Below are 23,893 nucleotides of genomic sequence, written 5' to 3' on the forward strand. Positions count from 1 at the left end.
TTCCTCAAATTAAAGGGGTGTTTGACATCCGCACCTGTTTTTAGCGTACCCCACCGATGACGGGATGTATACCCTGGACACGGATGCAAGCCAGGAAGGATTGGGAGCAGTCTTGTCCCAGACACAGGGGCGTGGAAAGAGTGATCGCGTATTACAGTCGGGCCATGAGTAGGCCCCGAGCAAGTGTGCGTAACTCGCAAGGAACTATTGGCTATGCTGTCTGCCGTGGGCCATTTCCACCCGTACTTGTATGGGAGGAAATTTTTGATTCGAACTGACCATTCCTCCTTGCAATGGCTCTTACGGTTCAAGGAACCGGAAGGCCAAATTACAAGGTGGTTGAAAAAATTGCAGCAGTACGATTTCAGTGTGGTCCATAGAGCCGGTAAGGCTCATGGGAATGCCGATGCGCTCTCTCGACGCCCCTGTCTGAGGGAAAACTGCAAATATTGTACGAGACATGAGGAGAGGGACCAATTGGCAGACGCCTCCCGAAACTCCCAGTCCGTGCGGCCCGGGTGGTAGGCCCAAGTTTGGCAGTAACGGGGGGAGAGGAATTTGGTGGATTGGGATGGAGCAGGGGGCAGGGGGAAGAGCCGGTGGTAGGGGGAGTGTAGAAATGGGTGGAGGAAAAGAGGAGGCACAGTGGGAGGAAATCGCCCCATTCGGGCGCGAACAAAGAGCATACTGGGCTCAGTGGAGGACCCTAGAAATGAGGGACAACATCTTGTATCGCAAGTGGGTGGAAATTCCTTCTGAACAAACTTCTTGGCTGGTGATAGTCCCTGATGGGTTTAAGACCCAAATTTTGAAACAGGTGCACGGTACCCGCGCCGGCCATTTGGGCAGGACCAAAACAAAATCTCGGGCCCGCCGGCTGTTCTATTGGGTTAACATGGGGCGCGATGTACAGGACTGGTGTCGAGCATGCGACGCCTGTACTGCAAAAAAGGGACCGCCACAGAGGATGAGGGCCCCACTCCAACTACATCAGGTTGGGGCTCCCCTGGAGCGAGTGGCCATGGACATTTTGGGACCACTGCCCCCCACTCGCCAGGGGTAATAAGTACGTCCTCGTAATTATGGACTATTTCACCAAATGGCCAGAAGCCTTTGCCCTTCCCAGCCAGGAAGCAGGGGTTGTGGCCAAGGCCTTCGTAGAAGGATTTACATGCCGGTATGGGATTCTCGCAGGAGCTGCACACGGACCAGGGACGAAATTTTGAGAGTGAATTACTAAAACAGGTGTGCAGACTCCTGGAAATTCGAAAAACACGGACAGGGCAGCTGAGACCACAGTCTGATGGCATGGTGGAGAGGTTCAGCAGGACCCTGGTGCAACAGTTGGCCCTCTTCACCGCCACTAACCAGGAGGACTGGGACGAACACCTTCCGTACCTCCCTGATGGCCTATCGCGCGTCCCAGCACGGGTCTACCGCATGTAGTCCGGCGCTGTTGATGTATGGACGGGAGCTGAGAAGCCCCGTCGATTTATGGTGCAGTCCGACGCCTGAGCGGCAGTAGGCCCCGGGAGGAGGGCTATGCCCGTCGGTTGGAGGAGGGCTTGGAGAAGGTCCACGCCTTCGCACGACACCAGCTCCAACAGGCGGGCATAAAAATGAAGCGCAGGTACGACCACCGGAGCCAGGTGAGCAAATACCCACCGGGGGCAAGATTTGGTTCTTTAACCCCCCGGCGAAGGAAGGAGCAGATGCCCGAAGCTCACCTCACCTTGGCAGGGCCCGGGGGTTGTCCTGGCGCAAGTCAGTGACGTGGTCCTAAAAATTAAAATGGGACCACGAGCCCTCCCTCGGATCGTCCACGCGGACCGCCTGAGGCCTTACAAGGGCGACCTTACGCCCTCATGGATATGTCTTGCCGGAGGAGTCGGTGCTGGAACAGCCGCTCCCGCAGAGGCGCAGGGCTCTCAGAGTCTTGCAACGAGTTCACGAGCCCAGTAGGAAGGGAGGAAATTCCCCCCCTGGGAAATTGATTAATGGGATTATTTGAGACAGTGACAGACTTTGAATGTGTAGAGGGGACGTAGTTTAGCGACGTAGTGTTAAAAGGAATGTGCTATAGTGTAAGGGACGACGTGGGAGCACGAGTTAGTTAGGGGGTGCAGTTAGAAGGATGGCAGAGTTCAGCGGTGTGTGTATTGAAGAGTTGTGAGGCGAGTACATGATGAGTGAGTGAGACCAGCGGGTCTGTGTGAATGGAGCGAATGGGGAATGCATGGTGCGATGAGTGATTGGGGGGAGGAGTGACTCCCGCCCAAGGGACCCCGGGCTCAGAGTAAAGTGAGTTAGCTGGGTTAGTCAAATTGAAAAATGGAGGTCGTTTTGTTGTTGGTGGGAGTGTAGGCTCGAAACCCATTTGGAGGGGTGCAGGAGCCCTGTTGACGGGCTTTGGAGCGTGGCTGCGAAAGGTGAGTATCGCTGAGTGGGTACCCCGGGCACCAGGCTAGTCGGCCGCGGTAGGCCATGGGCCCATGGGGGGCCGGGATAGAGTAGTGGGCACGGGTGCGCCTGCTTGGTGCGGGGGCCCGGGGCGCCGGCCATTAGCCGCGTGGGCAGTGTTGTGGGCACGGGTGACCCTCGGAAAGGGCCCGGGAGGCCGGGCTGCCACGTGTGCGTTTCAAGGGAGGTGCCATGGGGGGCACTCCCCGGTGTTAGGGAGCTGGTAGGCTCGGAGGCAGTGTAGTGCCCGGGGGTGCCATAGCGGGAGATTCGGCAGAGGGTCGTGCCTGCCAAAGGGAGCCACGTGTCCCAGCCAGGAGACCGTGTGAGGGCACGGAGAGAAAATTGGGGGCGAGGCCCGAAATTGTGAGGACACCAACACAGGCGACGGCAGAATCTGGGTTGTTAGAACCAATACTTTAAGCGAGAGGCGCTTGTTGAAAGCCGGGGTAGTTTAACAGTTAAATGGATAGGGTAGATTAGGAAGTGTACCCCTCCGCACCATCCATCCCCTCGCTGTCGTTGTGGGCCGCTGGACCCACTTTGGTTATAGATCGCCGAACTCTGGGGAGGCCATTCTGAGACTTCGTTGGGCCTCGACACAGGACGTTAGCTCTCCCTTGTTCCCCTCCGCGAAGGGAACGTAGGGTTTGGGAGTAGGCTAGGTGACAGGATAGGTTAGCCGAACAAGGACGATAAAGGGGGTTAGGGGACGATTTATAGTGGGGGAGTAAAAATAAAAACAACAGAAAAAAATTAAGTTGGGGCTAAATTGGGGTTTGACAAATTAAAGGAGTGGGTATGTACAGTGACAGGCAAAGGCGATAGGTTGGGAGGGAGACAGGTAGGTAGGTCCAAGTGGCCAGCACCACCGCACTCCCTCCACCAACCTCCACTGAACGGCAAAGGCTGGCCACTTCATCTGCAGCTGCTTAGCTGCAAGGCCTGTGCCGGCTGGATCGTCTGCCGGCTGGCTGTTTTTCTGCAAGGCCTGTGCCGGCCAGTTCATCTGCTGGCTGTTTTTCTTCAAGGCCTGTGCCGGCCAGTTCATCTGCCGGCTGTGTTTGCCTGCAGCGGCCTTCTTCTGCGGGCTGTGTTTGCCTGCTGCCTTTGCCATGCCATGCCCACTGCCCACGTTCACCAGCCCCGTTCAATTTTTGCTTTGCCCCCCCCCTGTTCGTTTCCATGTGCGCCAGGATCAGAAAGCAACAGTTTGCAAGCTGCAAGAACTGCCCTGTTGGCAGCTACAACACGGGCCTGCAGTGGCGGCCCGTGCACCGTGTTTGCGTCCATCCATTCATCCATCCATTCATCCATCCATTCGTTGTGTTCATTGCGTGTGCCACTTGAGCTGGCACGGAGACTGCGTTTGTGCAGCCCATGCACCGTTGTGGTTCACTGCATTCGGTCCATCCATTCATCCATCCATTCGTTGTGTTCATTGCGTGTGCCACTTGAGCTGGCACGGAGACTGCGTTTGTGCAGCCCATGCACCGTTGTGGTTCACTGCGTTCAGTTCAAAGGAAGGCCTTGGACTGCGTGTGAGCAGCCAGCCACGTTCCCTGTCACCTGCATTGTTTTGAGCCAGAGACTGCATGCGGGCAGCCTGGCTCCCTGCTAACTGCTTTTCTTTTGCAGAGTTCAATGATCCTGGGCCATGGTTTAGTGTAAAATTTGTAAGTTAAGGTTAAGATGTACTGTAAATATGAGTGCGCCCCGGCATGTTTGTCTTAGCGCCGGCAATTTTATTTAAGTCGTCCGTGTGAGTGAGTTTGTGTAGGTAGTTACGCAGCCCTCAGGTTATTTATTTTGGGGACACGAATACCATGAATGTCGCACTCAGGGATCCGTAGGTAAAATGTACTAGGGGAAAACTACACATGATGGCACACGATGACGACTCGGGACGAGTCTGTAAAGGGGAGGGGGTAGTGTTGTGGTTACCAAATTCGCAAACCACCATTCAGGTCCCTTAGTGAGGTATCTCGGTAAGTACATGTGTAGTTAGGCCCAAACCCGTTGTCTAGTGGGAATACATGTCATTTATGCGTGCTGCGACTCTTCAGGATAGCCGTTTTTCTTTACTATCTTTATTTTGGACCAACCGCCATGATTACCACCACAACCACAACATCAACCACCAACCACAACGCCGCTTCACCACAACCGCCACGACCTTCCCGTCACACCTCGCCCAACCATCGCATATCGCCACCGTTCTTGCCCCGCTGTGGGTACCGGTGTTGGACTCGTGGCAGGGCGCGCGCCGAACAGCGTGTACAAAATCACGGATTTTGTGCTAAAACGGATCCAAAAACGACACACGCCCACTTTTTGCCGTCCAATCGGTGAGCGAGGCGGGTGGCCCGCGCCCCAGGGCGATCGATATGCAAAATTTATGGATCAAAAGCCTTCACGCCCACTTTTTCTCGGGCCAATGGGGAGCGAGGTGAAAGGTCGAAGGGAGGGTCAAAGATGAGAGGGCGAAGCTACGGGGCTGATAAAGGACCGTGTTCGTCCAGAGAGTCAGAGGCGGAGAGTAGGAGAGTAGGAGAGTCGGAAACAGAGAGTCAAGACTTCGCGGGCGGTGGAGTTGGCAAGAAGGAGCTGGTCGTCGTGTGCGTTGGAGTCGGAACGGAGGGGACGGGCTGTGGAAGGCAGCGACACCAGACGAGGGGTGCTCGCGTCGGGAGCTGCACCCCAGGGAGCCGACAGCGCGACCTGGCCGAGGTGGAACGCTCGTCGCGGGATAATAAAAATCCTCTATACCCCGAGCATCAGCAACCCCTCCTGTTTCCCCCCGCGCTGAGATAGTGCGACCAAGGGGCCCCTTTCCCACCCCTACCAGACACTGTCCGCGAGGCCCGCGGAGTTGAGCGCCATTGCCGCTCCGCGTCTCATCACCAGACGGGTAGGCGCAGCCCGGTCTCGGCCTCAGGCCCGCCTCATCCTTGAGGTATTCTTTCCTTGGTTTTGGGTATGTGTTGTCGGCGCCGTCTGTGAAGTGGAATTGTATAAGTGTTGCCGTGTGCTCGGTAGTCGGTATTAGCTCTGCATTGTGTTTTCGCTTTTACATTTGCTTTTTGTGTAAATTACATTGTGTCTTTTCTGTGTGCATTTGGTGGAATTGTATATGTGTGCTCCCGTGAGCCGCGAATAAATGTGCTTTGTGTTGAACTGTTTCCCGCAACTTCGTCTTTTCCTCTATTGAATCCCCATCTTGCTTCACGTAAAGGGTTGGTAGTGGGCTGAATACGCCCGATAGGTGTCGAACCGTCGAGGTCGACGATAACACCGCTCGGTTATCCCGATAGTGCAGACGGGTCGCTTAAGTGGCCCGTGTCCGAAGTCGACCTGCGGCGAGGTGCGTCGCCCGGTCTACCCTCCGCGTGGGTACTTAGGTAGGTCGAATTTGGCGAGCAACCCTATCACGCGGGGGCTGATTGGCTCGATCGCGGTGAGACCGAAGGTCCACCCGTGACTGGTTCCCGAGCGTTAGTCCGAGAGGGTCACGACTGGATTGTCCGTCCGGTGGGCGACGTGCCGCGGTCGAGTTACGTGGCCGTCAGCACGCCGGCGGGCGCGAATCCGCAACAATATATATATATATATATACATATATATGTATATATATATATATATATGTATATATATATATATATATATATATATATATATATATATATATATATATATATATATATATGTATATATATATATATATATATATATATATATATATATATATATGTATATATATATATATATATATATATATATATATATATATATATATATATATATATATATATATATATACACATATATATACATATATATATATATATATACATACACATACATATATAAAGATGTTCTATGACTCATTTACAAATGGTGTAATACAAACTTTATAGATGTGCTCACATTGTATTGGAGTTGTACATACTTTATAGATGATCTAACATTCTAAACAGTACGTACTTTATAGAAATAAGTGTGTGTTGTTGCTGTCGATTGTCCCCGAGGCTCCCCTGAATGAACAGGGCTGATAATATTCTACCATTAACCATAACCATAAAAGGTCTGATTGGCCCTTGGGCAAATATGTCTGGCGGCCCCGCCCACATCAGACTGATTGACAGTCGTAGTCCCGCCCACCCCTTTGATCCCTTCCTATTCCTTCACAAAGGAATGCAGTTTAAGTACTTTTCGTGGAATCCTTTCAAGCTATTAAAATGTCGATCAGTTTTCACCTTCCCACTATAAAATGCAGTGGATTGGTGTTTAAACCAAGTTCGTAGCTTAAACCAATTTTGAGTTAAGCTGTCAGAAAAGAAGCAGAAGAATGACAAACAGGTATTTTTGGAGACGTCATTGTTCTTGAAGCGTGCGTCAGTGTGTCGCAGCGTGCATCAGCATGCGTCAGCATGTGTGAGCATGCGTCAGCATGTGCCAGCATGTGTTAGCGTGTCAGCATGTGTCAGCGTGCATCAGCGTCTCTCAGCATGTGTTAGCGTGTCAGCATGTGTCAGCGTGCAATCTTGAAGGAAAAGGTAGAAATTTACCATTTTGGTGAAAGTCTTCCCGACAGGCCTTCAAGCAGCTGTTCACCACCATTTCAGGTCATCCCCCACCCAAACCCATGATCTCTTCTTCCTCCCCCCCCCCCAATTCACAAAGCATACCTCCTTCCAAATTTCCAGTTTCTCCTTATTGGGAGTTTTCTTCTGTATCCATTTTGTCCACCCCGTGAATCCTTCCCTTCACCAGCCTCATTCCTCTCCTTCATTTGTTCAACTCTCTCTATATAATATTGTACTTCAACCACACTGTTGGTGTCCCCCCCCCCCCCCGAACCATTCCTCCCACACTACTGTTCCTTTTGTTCTGTCGCATTCCGATTCATTCAGTGCTCTACCTCTTCCACAAACATCGACTTCGTATCCAAAAATAAAAATAAGTCTGTTGAGTGTTCTGATCTGAACCCCAGGATCATGATGTGGGAAACGAATGTTCTCATGTTCATCCGTGTTTGTACAATATCCTTACAATGCAAGTCAAAGTACATCGATGTCTTCTCATGTCTTTGTCATACCTGTGAGTCATGTCCAAGTGCTTTTACGAGCCTCAGATTCAGATGAAAAAATGTAAATTCTGAAACGTTTGTAATGAGCTTATTTTGCAGTTATTTTGTCATGGACTGAGTTTAGAATGTGAAGCAAGGCTACGGTGTGCTCAAGATGTAACAGAGGCCTCTGTGAGACCAGGCGGTACTTACGTCGGCTTCCCTGTGAGCAGCAACCTCATGGATGCCCGAAGGTGCTCCGTCGGTGGCAGGACTTGACCGTCCTCTTGTGACTCTTCCGAACGTTCGAATGCACTCAGGTCGAGAATGCAGTTTCCCAGTTCACCATCCTCACACACGTAACTCTAACCGGTCAATTAGATCGCACGACTCCATTAGACGATTCCCAAAAGGCCAACGACAAATAAATATGACATTGAGAGTTAAACACTTTATGTACCCAAAGGAACAAGTTCTTCTCACGGAAAAGTCATGCACAAGAAATCAACTGAAGCCTGTGTACGTCACTTCACACAACACATTCATTATTCATGTTCACGGTAAGGTGTGTCCGATGGTAAATAAATAAATACTGACATGTTTCACTCTTTGGAATTCATCAGCTTGTTGCCAATTCGTGTGAATGTGATGAGAAGTCTCATGTTTAAACAACTGGTAGTTTGTGGACGACACCATGATGGAGGTTTGCAGTCTGACATCCTGCTTTGCTTGCCATGCTCGCTGCTTGTGGGATGCAGGATACAAGGCCACCTTCACACCTGGATTCCTGATTCGTTGCATTTGTGCAGTCAACACGTTACTAGTGAGGAGTTTGTGCGGAATATACAACCCTCTGCTCCCCCGCAGACAACTCCACCCAATCTCTCTGCTCAGTAGCCAGCAGCTACATCACTCTCTGCTGATCTGGACATAATTGGAATCCGGTCTGATAAATGGAACATGTCCTTCAATTATAGAATATCTCACAGTCCCACTCTATCACTCCAAAATGAGCATCAATTAACCTTCTTGCTTGTCGGTTATTCTTTCCTTCCCTCTTTTGCACCTTCCCTCTTAATTGTTTTATCCATTGATGGTTGCACTGCCATGCTGTCACTTCAATGTCTTCTTACCCCGAATCTTCTCACACTTGCATGAGCCTGTATCTTGTGCATCAACCCCCATCCACAACGCCTCAACCCACCATTCACCACTCATTCCACATATCAACACAACCCTCAACACAATACACAAACTCTTACCTGTAACACAGGTACTACAGGCACAGTCGCTTCGATGAAAACACGCCAAGTGGAGTCGGCCATAATCATTTGGCTTCGATAAAGGATGACCACAATTTCCCGCGCTGCTGCAGCCACCTGATGGCACACATCAATTGGCAACTTATACCTATCAGAACACGACAGGATTTGATAAGAAAACCACCAATCAGGACACGACAAGATTTGATGAGACACGACAGCACGCTCCAAATGGGTGAGGAAGGTTTATTTATGAACTCGCAAATACCACCCGTCACTTCGCTGACGGGAATACAAAAGGGGGGGAGGGAGAAAAAGAAGGGGGAAGCGGGAGAAAAAGAAGGGGGAAGCGGAAGAGAGGAGTGGGGGAGAGAGAGAGAGTGGGAGAGTGAAGAGGTAGAGGGGAAAGGAGAAAGGAGGAAGGGGGAGCGAGGTGGGGTGGGGGGGAGGTCGAGGAAGGGTGGGGGAAGGGAAGACAATGTGAGACGAGAGGTCGGGAAGGCAGACGTGTGGTGGAGCATTGATTACTATTCATACCATCTCATCAAAATGATTCTGCATAGAATAACAGTGAAGATGAAAACAAAATAATGTCTGAAATCCATTTTCTACTGATCATACTATAAACACGGCCCAGAGACAAACACGGAGACAAAACCCGCCAGACACATCCGGAGCCAAGCCGTCCGGACACAAACACTGCTCGGATACATCAGAAAACAAACTTCACTGCGGACGCGTCCGGACACAAACATTGCTCGGACACATCCGAACACAAACTCCACTGCAGACGCGTCCGGAAACAAACACCACCCAGACATGCCCTGGGACAAACACCGCACGGACGCGTTCAGAAACAAACACCGCCCAGAAAGGTCCAGAGACAAACACCGCCTAGACGTGTCCGGAAACAAACACCACCCGGACGCCTCCGGAGATAAACACCACCCAGACGTGTCCGGAGACAAACACAGCCCGGACGCGTTCAGAGACAAACACTGCCTGGAAATGTCTGGAGGTAAACACCGCTCAGACAAGTCGGGAGACAAACTCCCGTCCAGACATAAACACTGCCCGGACACGTCCGGAAACAAACATTTCCCGGTCACGTTCGGAGACAAACACCGTTCAGACATAACCACCGTCAGGAAATGTCCAGACACAGAAACAGACAGAGATAGGAGGGCAGAGTGAGAGGTGTGGGAGAAAGGTGCTGCACTCCATTGGAAGGGAGTGGAGCAAGGATGGGACAAACAGGGGTGGGGGTAAGGGAGCTAGCAGAGAGAATAGGTTATGTTTTATGAACAACACACGCGCACGCACGCACGCACATGCTTGGCTGATATCAGCAATTTTTGGGGAATCGGTAGGGTGGAGTCAGTGTGATTACCAACTACAGCACGGAAAAACAATGTTACATTTCTATAGACATTTCAGGGAGATGTTTCAAACATCATTCTTTATAAACAACTATGTGTGACGGGTGGAAAAAAATTTGGCTTGGAAATTTAGAAAACAAGTTAATATGGCAAACACCTCGGAAATCGGGTGTTATTTCAGAACCACTCATTCAGGGTGACGGAACACGAACAACTCACTCAGGGTGAGGAAGCACAGACCACTCGCACAGAGTGACGGAGCAGGAACCACTCACTCAGGGTGACGAAGCACGGGCCACTCGCACAGAGTGACGAAGCACGGGCCACTCACACAGGGTGACGAAGCACGAATCACTCACTCAGGATGATGAAGCACGGACCACTCACTCTGGGTGACGGAGCAGGAACCACTCACTCAGGGTGACGAAGCACGGACCATTCACTCAGGGTGACGAAGCACGGACCACTCACTCACGGTGACGGAGCACGAACCCATCGCTCAGGGTGACGAAGCACAGACGACTCGCACAGGGTGACGAAGCACGAACCACTCGCACAGGGTGACGGAGCAGGAACCACTCACTCAGGGTGACGAAGCATGGACCACTCACTCAGGGTGACGAAGCATGGACCACTCACTCAGGGTGACGAAGCATGGACCACTCACTCACGGTGATGGAGCACGAACCCCTCGCTCAGGGTGACGAAGCACGGACGACTCGCACAGGGTGACGAAGCACGAACCACTCGCACAGGGTGACGAAGCACGAACCACTCACTCAGGGTGATGAAGCACAGACCACTCGCACAGGATGATGGAGCACAAACCGCTCGCTCAGGGTGGCGGAGCACGAACCACTCGCTCAGGGTGACGGAGCACGAACCACTCGCTCAGGGTGACGAAGAATGAACCACTCGCTCAGGGTGACGGAGCATGAACCACTCACTCAGGGTGACGTGGCGTGGCAAAAGCGTCCGCAGTGAATGAACGATTCTCTCAGAATGATGAAGCACGGTACCGCTATCCACAATGGCCACTCGTCAAGTGGCTTGAGCTGTTGCCTGCTCATCTGTACACGTGTCACATGGTACATAGGTTTGGGGTCCGCGTAAACATTACGACTTTTTGTTATAATGCCCGTTTTTCATTAGATTTGCTTTGATTCCATGCAGAGAACCTTGTGAAACCTCCAAAAATAATGACACAAATCTGGCAGACGCTATGGATAAGCAGTCTCTCCAGGGGATAGAGCGTGAGGTCCAGCAGTGAATGAATTAAATCATATAGCTCAATGAAGCTGGTTAATTTTGACACGTTCCTAAAAAAAAACAAAATTCACTCAAAATAATTCTCTAAACAGTAGAAAAATATAAGTTTAATGCTTTGAAAATTTCATATTTTCTTGTGTATGTATGGAGGAGTAGAGGGAACATAGTCTTGCTTGCTTAAAATAAATAGGTATATTGGCTTAGTTATAAGACTCGTTATTTCTTTAAATTATCAGGTTTCACAACAGATTTTGACACATATTTAATCCGGACGAGATCCGATCCTCAAAACCGAAATAATATTTTGATGATATACTTTAATTCGTCCATGAGAGTAGATCGTGGAAAATCAGCTCATTTAATGTATGATATCATTCCAAGCTCCTAATTTTAAAACGATAGTACTGTACTTACAAAAGCGATATATAAAGCAGTTTGTAGCTATGATGAACAAGCATTCAATAATGTGAGGAAAGTGAAAAAAAAAAAACTATATCGTTAAAAAATCGTTGCAGCCTGTTCCAAGTCAAGTCATGGTTAAGCAGGCCAAAAAATATGGCGGCTTCAAACCCCAGCAAGGTTACCTAGGATACGCATTGAGACCCCATCAGGAGTGGTGACCGAGGATGCGCCTGATAAAAGATATAATTAAATAAGGCCGTTAATTATCTTCAAAAGGGGTGTTTTAATTTACTCAAACAACCAATTTTCACTCTGGCACTCAATTGGAGTTCTCTTAGTATGCATGCAAAGTTTCAGGTTGCGAGGTTTTATAGTTTTGGAGTTATGGAGGAGACACACTGACACACACACACACACACACACACACACACACACACACACACACACACACACACACACACACACACACACACACACACACACACACACACACACACACGCACGCACGCACGCACGCACGCACGCACGCACGCACGCACGCACGCACGCACGCACGCACACACACACTAATTAGTACAGATTACATTATGCATTAATTAATCAGATACTCCATGTATAGGAAGGTTATTAATTACATTATGCATTAATAACCAGATATTCCATGAATAGGAAGTTTATTAATTACATTATGCATTCATAATCAGATACTCCACAAAAAGGAAGGTTTTCAATTGCATTATGCATTAATAATCAGATACTCTGTGAAGGAAGGTTATTAATTACATTACGCATTAATAATGAGATACTCCATGTGTAGGAAGGACTCAGCCTGTCATCCTTCAGAGGTCGGCGAAATGAGTACCAGTATACTGGGCCGGTGTATACCCCGGTTAAAATAGGTTACCATATCCCTGTGTTGTAAGAGGCAACCAGGGTTGCGTCAGGAAGGGCATCCGGCGTAAAACATGTGCCAAATCACTATGCGGATCATACGGATGATCCGCTGTGGCGACCCCTAACGGGAGCAGCCGAAAGAAGAAGAAGAAGACTCCATGTGTAGGAAGGTTATTAATTACATTACGCATTAATAATTAATCAGATACTCCAGAAAAAGGAAGGTTTTCAATTGCATTATGCATTAATAATCAGATACTCCGTGTGAAGGAAGGTAATTAATTACATTACGCATTAATAATCAGATACTCCATGTGTAGGAAGGTTATTAATTTAATTACGCATTAATAATCAGATACTCCATGTGAAGGAAGATTAGTAATTACATTAAGCATGAATATAATCAGATACTCCATGTACAGGAAGGTTTTAATTACATTATGCATTAATAATCAGATACTCCATGTGTAAGAAGGTTATTAATTACATTAAGCATGAATATAATCAGATACTCCATGTACAGGAAGGTTATTAATTACATTATGCATTAATAATCAGATACTCCGTGTACAGGAAGGTTTTAATTACATTATGCATTAATAATCAGATACTCTGTGTGAAGGAAGGTTAGTAATTACATTAAGCATGAATATAATCAGATACTCCATGTGTAAGAAGGTTATTAATTACATTATGCATTAATAATCAGATACTCCATGTGAAGGAAGGTTATTAATTATATTACGCATTAATAATTAATCAGATACTCCAGAAAAAGGAAGGTTTTCAATTGCATTATGCATTAATAATCAGATACTCCATGTACAGGAAGGTTAGTAATTACATTAAGCATGAATATAATCAGATACTCCATGTGTAAGAAGGTTATTAATTACATTATGCATTAATAATCAGATACTCCATGTGAAGGAAGGTTATTAATTACATTACGCATTAATAATCAGATACTCCGTGTGAAGGAAGGTTAGTAATTACATTAAGCATGAATAATCAGATACTCCATGTATAGGAAGGATATTAATTACATTAAGCATGAATAACACTGAACAACAAAAAATTTTTACTGGAGATGTGTAAAGTGATTTAGACTAATTTGGTTACGCTGATTTCAAAAATCATAACCGTTTTGCTGTATCACGTCAGGATTTTCAGTAACAGAAATATTCCCATTGCCTAGAAGTCAGGATTTCAATGAAATTTACAAAAATTCATTTATTCATTTATTTCATCATGAATGCTTCAAAATTATAGAAATTACAGAAAAACTCCACTAGAATGTAATTAAAAATGCTTTAGGCATTTGGCTTTGCGTTTGTGCTGCTCTGTGTCAGTTTCACGATGCAGGAACCAGCAGAAATCGCCCATCATGTTCGGGTTGTGCCGCCCTTGGTAACGCGTCTCCATGAGTGAAATCTCTTGGTGGAATCGCTCGCCGTGCTCGTCCGAGACTGCTCCCAAGTTGTCAGGGAAGAAGTTCAGGTGCTGGTGTAGGAAATGGATTTTCAGGGACATCTTGGAGCCAAGTTTCCTGAAGGACTCCAGCAGCTGCAGCACTATTTCTTCATAGTTGTCCGCACGCTCGTTCCCCAAGAAGTTGTCCGTCACAGCTTTGAAGCTCCTCCACGCTGCCAGCTCTTTGGGGTTTAGAGTTGTCGGAAAAGTTTCGTCCTTCATAATCTGTCGGATTTGCGGTCAAACAAAGACACCAGCCTTGATCTTGGCCTCCGACAAGGTGTTGCCAAACTTTTCCTTGAGGTATAAAAACCCACGCCCATTCAGATCCATTGCCCGTACAAAACTTTTCATCAAGCAGAGCTTTATGTGGAGTGGTGGAAGGAAAATCTTGGCTGGGTCGACAAGGGCGACATGCTTCACGTTGTGTCGACCAGGTACATGCTCTTTTCGCTCTTCCCAATCTTTCTTCGTCCAGTGATTCTTGTCGTCTCTGCTATCCCAGAGACAAAGGAAGCACATGTATTTCGTGTAGCCTGACTGCAGCCCTAACAACAGCGCCACCACTTTCAAGTCTCCGCAGATGTGCCAGTTGAAGTCATTGTACTTGATGGAATCAAGCAGCTGCCGCATAGTCTCATAGGTCTCTGTCATGCCGAACGCGTGAGCCAGTGGGACTGATGGTTTCTCGTTGCCATTGTGGAGCAAAACAGCCTTCAAGCTGTTCTTCCCCGAGTCGATGAAGAGGCGCCAGTCTGCAGGATCGTGATCACACCCAAGTTCTTTCAACAGACCGTTGATGTCACTGCAGAATGTCATCGTGTCTTCCATCTCAAAGAACTCAGCCATGTCTCTGTGACGTGCTCTGAACAAGGATATCTTGGTGTTAGGTTCAAGTAGATTCCACTGCTGCAGCCTTGATCCAAGCAGCTCTGCCTTCGCCTTTGACAGCGAGAGATCTCTTACAAGATCATTTAAGTCTCCCTGGTTCAGAAGGTGTGATTCTTGAGTGTCGGGTTCAAAAGGTTCATCATCACCATCCTCTTCACCACTGCTTACAGCTATGTTCTGATCAGCTGGAGGTGTTGGAACGGGGTTCTCGTCATCATGAGGCACAGGTTTACGAGCAGAGACGCAGTCAGCGTACGTGATGTGACCTTTATTCTTCTTGTTGAAGCCGGCGATGCTTGTGCAGCAGAAATAACAATCATCATGATGATTCTGCGGCTCACGCCATATCATGGGCACCGCAAATGGCATGCTCGCGCGCTTGCCCACCAACCACTGAGTCAAGGTTGTGTGACAGCTTGTGCAGCAGATGTGTGGTGCCCAGCTCTGTTCTTGGTCCCCCACCTTACACCCGAAGTAGTGAAAGTAGGCGGCCTTCATTTTCACTGCTGTAGATATACTTCGCTGTTGATCTTTTTTGGTATACCGACCACAGACATAACAGAAGTTGTCAGGATGATTGGTACAGGAACGCCTACTCATCTTTATCTGAAAGAAAGAAATATAACACAAGTTAACAACAATTGTACGAAATAGACATGTTAAAGACATATGTAAATTTCATTGAAATCCTGACTTCTAGGCAATGGGAATATTTCTGTTCCTGAAAATCCTGACGTGATACAGCAAAACGGTTATGATTTTTGAAATCAGCGTACCCAAATTAGTCTTAATCACTTTACACATCTCCAGTAAAAAAAAAATTTTGAAATTTGTTGTTCAGTGTAATCAGATACTCCATGTGTAAGAAGGTTATTAATTACATTATGCATTAATAATCAGATACTCCATGTGAAGGAAGGATATTAATTACATTAAACATGAATAATCAGATACTCCATGTGTAAGAAGGTTATTAATTACATTATGCATTAATAATCAGACACTCCATGTGAAGGAAGGTTATTAATTACATTATGCATTTATAATCAGATACTCCATGTGTAGGAAGGTTATTAATTACATTATGCATTTATAATCAGATACTCCATGAAAAGGAAGGTTCATGACATTACGCATGAATCATCATACTCCATGTGTAGGAAGGTTAATATGGAATAGGCAAAGCCGAGAAGCGAACGTAGAATTCTTCTTACATTCGTTTCTTAAATATATCAAATTAAACCGTCTTTTTGCTATGAAAAAATAAATATTCCCTTAACATTACCTTCACAACAACAACTATACCGCTGAGAACAGGATCTCATCTGCAAAAATAAATATTACCTCAACGTTACCTTCACAACTACACCGCCGAGAACAGGATCTCTTCTGAAAAAAAAAATCCTCAACATTACCTTCACAACAACTACACCGCCTAGAACAGGATCTCATCTAAAAAAATAAATACTAGAAGTGAATGTAGTATTCTTCTTACATTCGCTTCTGACTTTACCTACAACTTGTTCACAACTGTATATGCAATTTCCGGTTACTTCGGAATTAGCGATCAAATAACGTAAATCACGATAAAAATTTATTTTTTGATGATGTAGGAGATATCTTTATTGAAATCAGTGGAGGTAATATACATCATGTCTGATATTATTTGGGTCTTTCATGTCTCCGATGATGACTTTATCTCCCGGCATGCATCATTCCCCATGACAAAAACCGGAAACAAAAACAAAAAACCAGAAGCAAAAAAAAACGGAAGCAAAAGGGTCATAGGCAACGACGCGGATTCACAAATGCCAGGGTATTGTGTTGTTGTTGTTGTTTCCTATTCTCTCATGTGCACACGTTAAGTAATATTCACAAGATGGGAATAAAACCCAATCGTGTTCATACACCACACAGCATTTAAAAACAACCGGAAGCAAAAGGTCATAGCTAACGACACGGATTCCAAATAGGCAAGGGTATTGTGTTGTTGTTGTTGTTGTTGTTGTTTCCTATTCTCTCACGTGCACGCGTTAAGTATGAAGCTCACTGCGTTCGCTATTAATTACATTGTGCATTAATAATCAGATACTCCATGTACAGGAAGGTTATTAATTACATTATGCATTAATAATGAGATACCCCATGTGTCGGAAGGTTATTAATTACATTCCGCATTAATAATCAGATACTCAATGTATAGGAAGGTTTTTAATCAGATACTCCATGTACAGGAAGGTTATTAATTACATTATGCATTAATAATGAGATACCCCATGTGTCGGAAGGTTATTAATTACATTCCGCATTAATAATCAGATACTCAATGTATAGGAAGGTTTTTAATTACATGCTCCATGTACAGGAAGGTTTACACATTGATTACTTCTGCCACCGAAGGTGGACGGAGGTTATGTTTTCACCCCAGTCTGTCTGTTTGTTAATTGTGGAATCGAAGATTCCAAGTATATTGGTTGGTCTCATCTGTTATTCTGTTCATCTGGATGTCAATTGCCTTCAGGTTTCATTTTTACTCTGATCTTCAATAAACTTCACCATCTAGTAGAGGTAGTGACAAGCTGGAAGCCGATTGTTTGATGTCAATCGATCAAAAAGTCAAAGGTGAAGGTCACAAAAATCGTCAATTTCTAACCGATTCACTTGATATCTATGTGTTGTTACGGGTTCAGGGAAGCGTGCGGTGCTCACGAGGAGGTGGCTCGGACAGGCTACTCGACCTCTGACCCTGAAGCCAACAAGCCACGGATCATACCACGACCTGACGGGTTGCTGAGCAATCACGGACTCTGTCGGAAGAGGCTAAATTCTTGCAGGGTCCCCGCTCTAAGGCTCACGTTACCTCACCGGTGAATTAGCCCCCTCCCAGATGGGCAATCTCGCTCTCGACTTACCATCTTGTATCTATTTATTAGCCCCCGTAGGACGGAGTACAAAACGGGGGCTTCTGTATTTGGTGTCGATTTTCGTGTTCGTACGTACATCCACTGCTATTTCTTGGACACGCATCTAATGATGTTTATCAAACTTGGCACACAGATAACGAATTATGGCTTACATATGCAAGTCATTTTATTACGAGATCAGATCCAAGATGGCCGACTGCAAGCCATTTTGTTACTTAAACGTGTTCTCAACCATTTCCTGAACATGCAAGGTCTGATTTGTTCAAACATGGCACAAACACAGCACATAGTGGCATACATGTGCACCTCACTTTATTTTGCGATCTGATCAAAGATGGCCGACTGGTAGACTGGCAGCCATTTTAGTTGTAACAAAAACCAGTGTTGAACACATCCCCAACCATTTCTAAGAGATGCATTTACCGATCTTGGTCAAACTTGGCACACCAATAATGAATGATGGCTTGCATATGCACGTCATTTTTTTTTCCAAGATCAGATCCAAGGTAGCCGACAGATGGCCATTTTGTTACGAATACAATCTTGCCCAATCGTACGCAATCATCCATGTCACATGACCACTCAAGTCAGTTGCACATAAATAACGAAAATACGGGCTAGCCCTTTAAATGCGGACAGCAAAATCACTAAAACCATGGGGGCAATGACATTTTATGTCTTTTCTCCTTGTTTTGTATGGCCGAGCAAAACTGTTGGTGGAAGGTTCACCATCGAGTACAGCTAATTACTGGGGTACAACCTCCCGTCGATTATTATGTACGCTCTGTGAAACCAAAGGGGAAATGGACAACCGAGCAGGTTTATATAGAAATATGGCATGTATTTACAAGCAATGCAGTCAGGTCAGGTCAGGTATGGGAGTATGCGCCGGGGTAGCGCGTAGCTGTGTCCACTTTCTGGAAGTATTCCAGGGGCCTCCATCTGGCCATCCCCCAGGCAGATGACTGGCCCATCCCCATCTCCTTGAGATTCTGATCAACCTGCTGCAGGTATGCAGTCGGCCCATTGACCTCCACTCACATGGCTCGCTCGCTGAGAATCTGGTGAGCAAGAACAGGATCAGGAAAACGAGCCACATGTCCATACAGCCGCAGCTAATGCTCACGGACTATGCAGGTAACAAATGTCATTTGAGTCTCTCTCAGCAACTGCTCGTTGGACACAAAGTCTGAACACCGGTAGCCAAGGATTCTCCATAGAGACCTGGTACCAAAGGAATTAAGTCTTCGTCTAACATCCATAGAGCAAGAGTGGAAACACCAAGGACCTGCAGACTCGGACTTTCGTCCTCCTGCACAGGTACTGACAGCGCCACACCCAATGATTCAGTGAATCATTGACTCCCCAGGCCCGACCCAGACGTCTGTTGACCTCTGACTCAGAGCCAGCACAGACATGTATATCCCTGCTCAACATCCTCGCCACAAACAGATACAGACAGGATAGCAGCATCCAAGATGTCATTGAAGGCCTGGATCTTAGTTTTGACCCAGGAAACCAATAATCCCAGGAGCTCCGACCCCTCATTCAGTACCTCAAAGGCCCCCAAAAGGATATAGAGAGTCTCCACAAAGACGACTGCATCATCTGCGAAAGCAAGGTCAGAGATTGTGACATTCCCAAACGATGCACCGCAGCTTGGTTTCTGACATCCTCCCCAGAATCCAGTCCATACAAGTGTTGAAAAGTGTGGGGGCCAGAACACACCCCTGACGAAGTCCAGTAACAACTGGAAATAAGTCAGAGATGGTATCACCACATCTCACAGCACTCTCAGTACAAGAGTATAGTTCAGACAACAAATTGATCAGTTTTGGTGGCACCTCACGAAGAACAAGAATCCTCCAGAGGGCATTCCGATTCACTGAATCAAGCACTTTACAGAGATCAACAGAGGCTGCAAGCAGCCCCTGCAGAAACTCTCGTCTGTGTTCGGTGAGGACACGAGGGCAAAGATACGGTCAATCATTGACCTCTTTGGTGTAAAGCCTGAGTGCTCTGGACGCTGGTGCTCAAGCAGATGGTGGTGAACCCGATCAAGAATTATTCGACAAAAGACCTTGCCCGGCACTGAAAGCGGCGTCACTCCCTCGGTAGTTGTTGTAGCCTTGGCGATCACACTTCCCATTCCAGAAAGGGACAACAAGGCCCCTCTTCCAGTCAGTTGGGATGATGTCTGTGTTCTCGGCAGAGCAAAGAACTGCAAGCAATGACACAAGTGCAGCATTTCCAACAGCCTTGAGAAGTTCAGCATGAAGACAACAGATCCCAGGAGCCTTACCCCATTTCAACCGGTTCACCGCAGCCTGTGTTTCCACAAACGAAGGTGGGCCACAGTTGATTGGATGGTCAGCAATGGGGATAGCAACACCCCTGACATCCGACTCGAAAGCTGGTGGATCAGCCTGGTACAGCCTCACGAAGTAACCGATCCAACGGGCCTTCATTTCGGACTCCTCTCTCAAGAGCCCACCAACCTCTGCTCAAACTGCAATACACTGAGGGAAGGGCTTGGAGGAACGCAATGCGCAAATTCCCCTGAAAGCAGGCAGAGAATCACTTTACCACATGTGATGCTCTACCCCCTCACAGATTCCTCGCGCAAAGGCCTCCTTGTCCACCCTTAGTGCACGTACAGTTTTACGCCTCAGCTCCGTGAACAGATCAGTTCAGCCATTCAGCCTGGTCCTGCAACTCTGGTCAATGGTATCCAGTGTCCCTTGAGAGACAAAATTCTTCTTCGCCCTTCGGTGAGTTCCAAGATATCCACCGGCAACATCAAGGAAGGTGGTCTTGAAGGCACTCCACAACTCTTCAGGATCGCACAAAGCACCCAGAACCCCCAAACGGGTGAAGAAGCATTTGAAAGAAAACAAGAGAAAAATTTTAAACCACTTTTAAAAACTTCCCAAGAAAAAATTATAGATGCTTCCAGTTCCCACAATAGAATATACTCCAAAAAAAACTTCAAATGTTAAAATATTTCAGTCAAATGACGGATGAAGAATTAGAGCATATAAGAGAATTAGAATATGATGATGAAGGATTATTTCAACAACTGAAAGAGATCAATCAACCTCCTGATTATGTTGTGAATGATCTCCAAAACAATGAATATTCAACAGACACAAAAACCATAGCAGGTCTCATTCCAACAGAACAACCAGCAATATTTCATCTTGTTCAAGAAAAGGCAATGGTATTTAATGATGAATTAAGGTTCTTGAGTTCTGCTCAACCCCCTGATAAATTAACCCCCAGATTAATGTTTCTTCTCACAAAAGATGGAAGACAAAGTTCAACGATGAGGGATGAATCAAAGTATTTTGATAAAGCATTGGATATAAAAAATAATGATGATGGAGTGTATATTGATCTGCTGGACTCTCTTAATTATAGGGTTAGTCTATCTGGTAAAAGTAGGAAGAATGAGAAGGAGAAACACATTATTCAGGCTTGAAGTATCCTTGGTTCAGGTGTTAGTTTTCTTCCAAATGACCCATCACAATTAGTTAATAGACTGTAATTGCTGCTAGGTAAAAAGAAGGCTGGAAATAACAATTGTTTCAATGAAACATCAGCCATTTTAGACCAGTTGATGAACATGAAAATAATTAATAAATGACAATACAAAGACATTTTATCCCATATTAAATAAGATGAGAAGCACAATCCTCAGTTTTAATTTCACAACAAGCGATCACACATCTTCATTCCCATACCCACTACAACTTGACGCAACAAAAGAATATGAGGCGTCTTTATTGTCCATGGAAACTTATAATACCTTATTTAATATCACTGAGAAAAATGACAAGTTTAGTTATAATCTGGAAAGTGGATACAAAACGATAACAGTTTCACCCGGAGCATATGAGATTTCTCAAATATCTTCCGAAATTGCTCGTCTTATGAAAGAACAGGGTGATGAACCAAAAAATATTCTTATAGATATTCAAAAATGTACTTCAAAACAAACGATTAAACTTAAAAATAACTACAAGGTTGATTTCACAATTGATAATTCATTTTAAGAGTTATTGGGTTTCTCCTCAAAAAAGATTGAAACTCATGGGATGTTTTACAGTGCTAATGTCATTCAAATATCCTCAGGCATAAATTCGGTATTAATTCACTGTGATTTGATTGATGGCGCTTATAATGATGGAATAAGAACAAATACAATATTTTCATTCAGCGCATACTCAACCCCAATTGGTTATAAATTCAAAATGGAACCCAAAAATGTGGTTTATCTACATGTGTCAGGAAAAACCATATGCAGAGTAAATTTTAGGATAACCGACCAAGATAATCGCATGATTTATTTTCATGGAGAAATTACATCCATCAGAATTCACCTACGTGAAGTTTTCCAAGAAATAAAGACGATGGTTATTGTGAGGAAACACGAGTAGGGAAAATATAAAATAATTACAGGGGATGGGATTTTCCTTTCCCATACTACAAGGGTGAAGGTATGTATCTTGGTAGAGGATACTATAAACCGAAGAGACAAAGGGGTGTCGGACATCAATCTCGAAAAAAAGGAGATGGGATAATTGATACTCTAATGGGTATAGGTTCAACGATTCTTCAACATAAAGACTTAACTGGTTCAACTGCTTCTGCTGTGGGAAATGTAGCGGGTACTATAAAGAGTATAAAAGATGCCCAAAAAGAATCTCATAAATTACAAGCAATAAAAGAAATTAAGAAAGGCAAAACTCAGTCGTCTCCCCAAGAACGACAGAAAATAATTCAAATACTTGGGTCAGGGTTTCAAAAGTTTTAACATCTTTTTTCCTAAATAAATACAACTATGGAAGTAAATGATAGTATCTATGATTTTGATGACACCATTGTCATCTCAAACTCAACTAAACAAGCTCAAATGAGCTAAGATCCTCGTACTCTTAATGATGACGTCATAAAAACGAATATGACGTCATTGTGATGCATCAGGTTTGCGATAAATTATAATCTGTGCTAATGCCCAGCTTGATTCCTGCAAACAAAATTCAAACAGCTTGCCTAGTTTCGGAGATAATGGTAGAGGCAATTTCCATTAGCGGTGATATTATGGTCAACTTTTTTTCTCAGAAGAATTTCCAAAATTGGAGATGGTTACTGCCTGCGCGTGGGCTTTCTGCATATACATGGCAAGATTCACGAAGATCCGATGAAAACTCTGGGTTGTGAAACAAAAAGTCAAAAAATAGGAATGACATCATCAAAATTGATATGACGTCATAGTGATGTATCATATGTGCGGTAATTCATCTCTGCTAATACCCTGTTCGATTCCCGCAAACAGAATTCAAAAAGCTTGCCTAGTTTCAGAGATAATTTTTTTTAGGCGATTTTCATTAGCGGAGATATTTTGACGTCATAACTTATTTTTCTCGGAGGAATTTTCAAAATCGGAGATGGTTACTGTCTGCGCAGGGTAGTTTTACATATATATGCCAAGTTTCAGGAGGTTTCGATGAAAACTGCAGGCTGTGAAACAAAAAACTCAACAAGAAGAAGATGAACAACAACAACGCGAGTAAGACTTTGAGATCCTCCATGAGGATCTAAAAAGAAGACTACTTCCAGGTAAATGCAAGAACTGGAACAGACTGGAATGCAAATAGAACAAAAAGTTTTGAAATAAATAATCAACAAACTTATTTGAATCCAGCCGAAAGTTTCTTGTTGTGTAAATTTACATTCACTGAGGCTGCGACTAACACAAACGCTACACTCGTAAATGATTTCTTCTGGAAAATGTTTGATAGTGTTTGTTTGTACATTGGAACACAAGAAGTTGAAGCGGTTGATTATGTCTCTGCTACATCTGAAATG

At 45.5% G+C, this 23,893-nt stretch overlaps 1 protein-coding gene across 3 annotated transcripts in view; it reads right to left on the reverse strand.

Moving 5' to 3' along the window:
* RTTN (rotatin) overlaps positions 1-23,893 on the reverse strand; it is a 317,466-nt gene that overhangs the window by 172,160 nt on the left and 121,413 nt on the right. For all 3 annotated transcript variants that reach the window (XM_085886669.1, XM_085886670.1, XM_085886671.1), the window contains exons 17-18: positions 8,791-8,907; positions 7,742-7,893 (exon numbers count right to left, since the gene is read on the reverse strand). In XM_085886669.1, the coding sequence (XP_085742795.1) occupies positions 7,742-7,893; positions 8,791-8,907 (269 nt within the window). The remainder of the gene's footprint in view (positions 1-7,741; positions 7,894-8,790; positions 8,908-23,893) is intronic.

This window comes from Eptatretus burgeri, chromosome 6, assembly GCF_056783735.1.
Source record: "Eptatretus burgeri isolate ZD-2024b chromosome 6, Ebu_testis_v1, whole genome shotgun sequence".
NCBI classification, from domain to species: domain Eukaryota; kingdom Metazoa; phylum Chordata; class Myxini; order Myxiniformes; family Myxinidae; genus Eptatretus; species Eptatretus burgeri.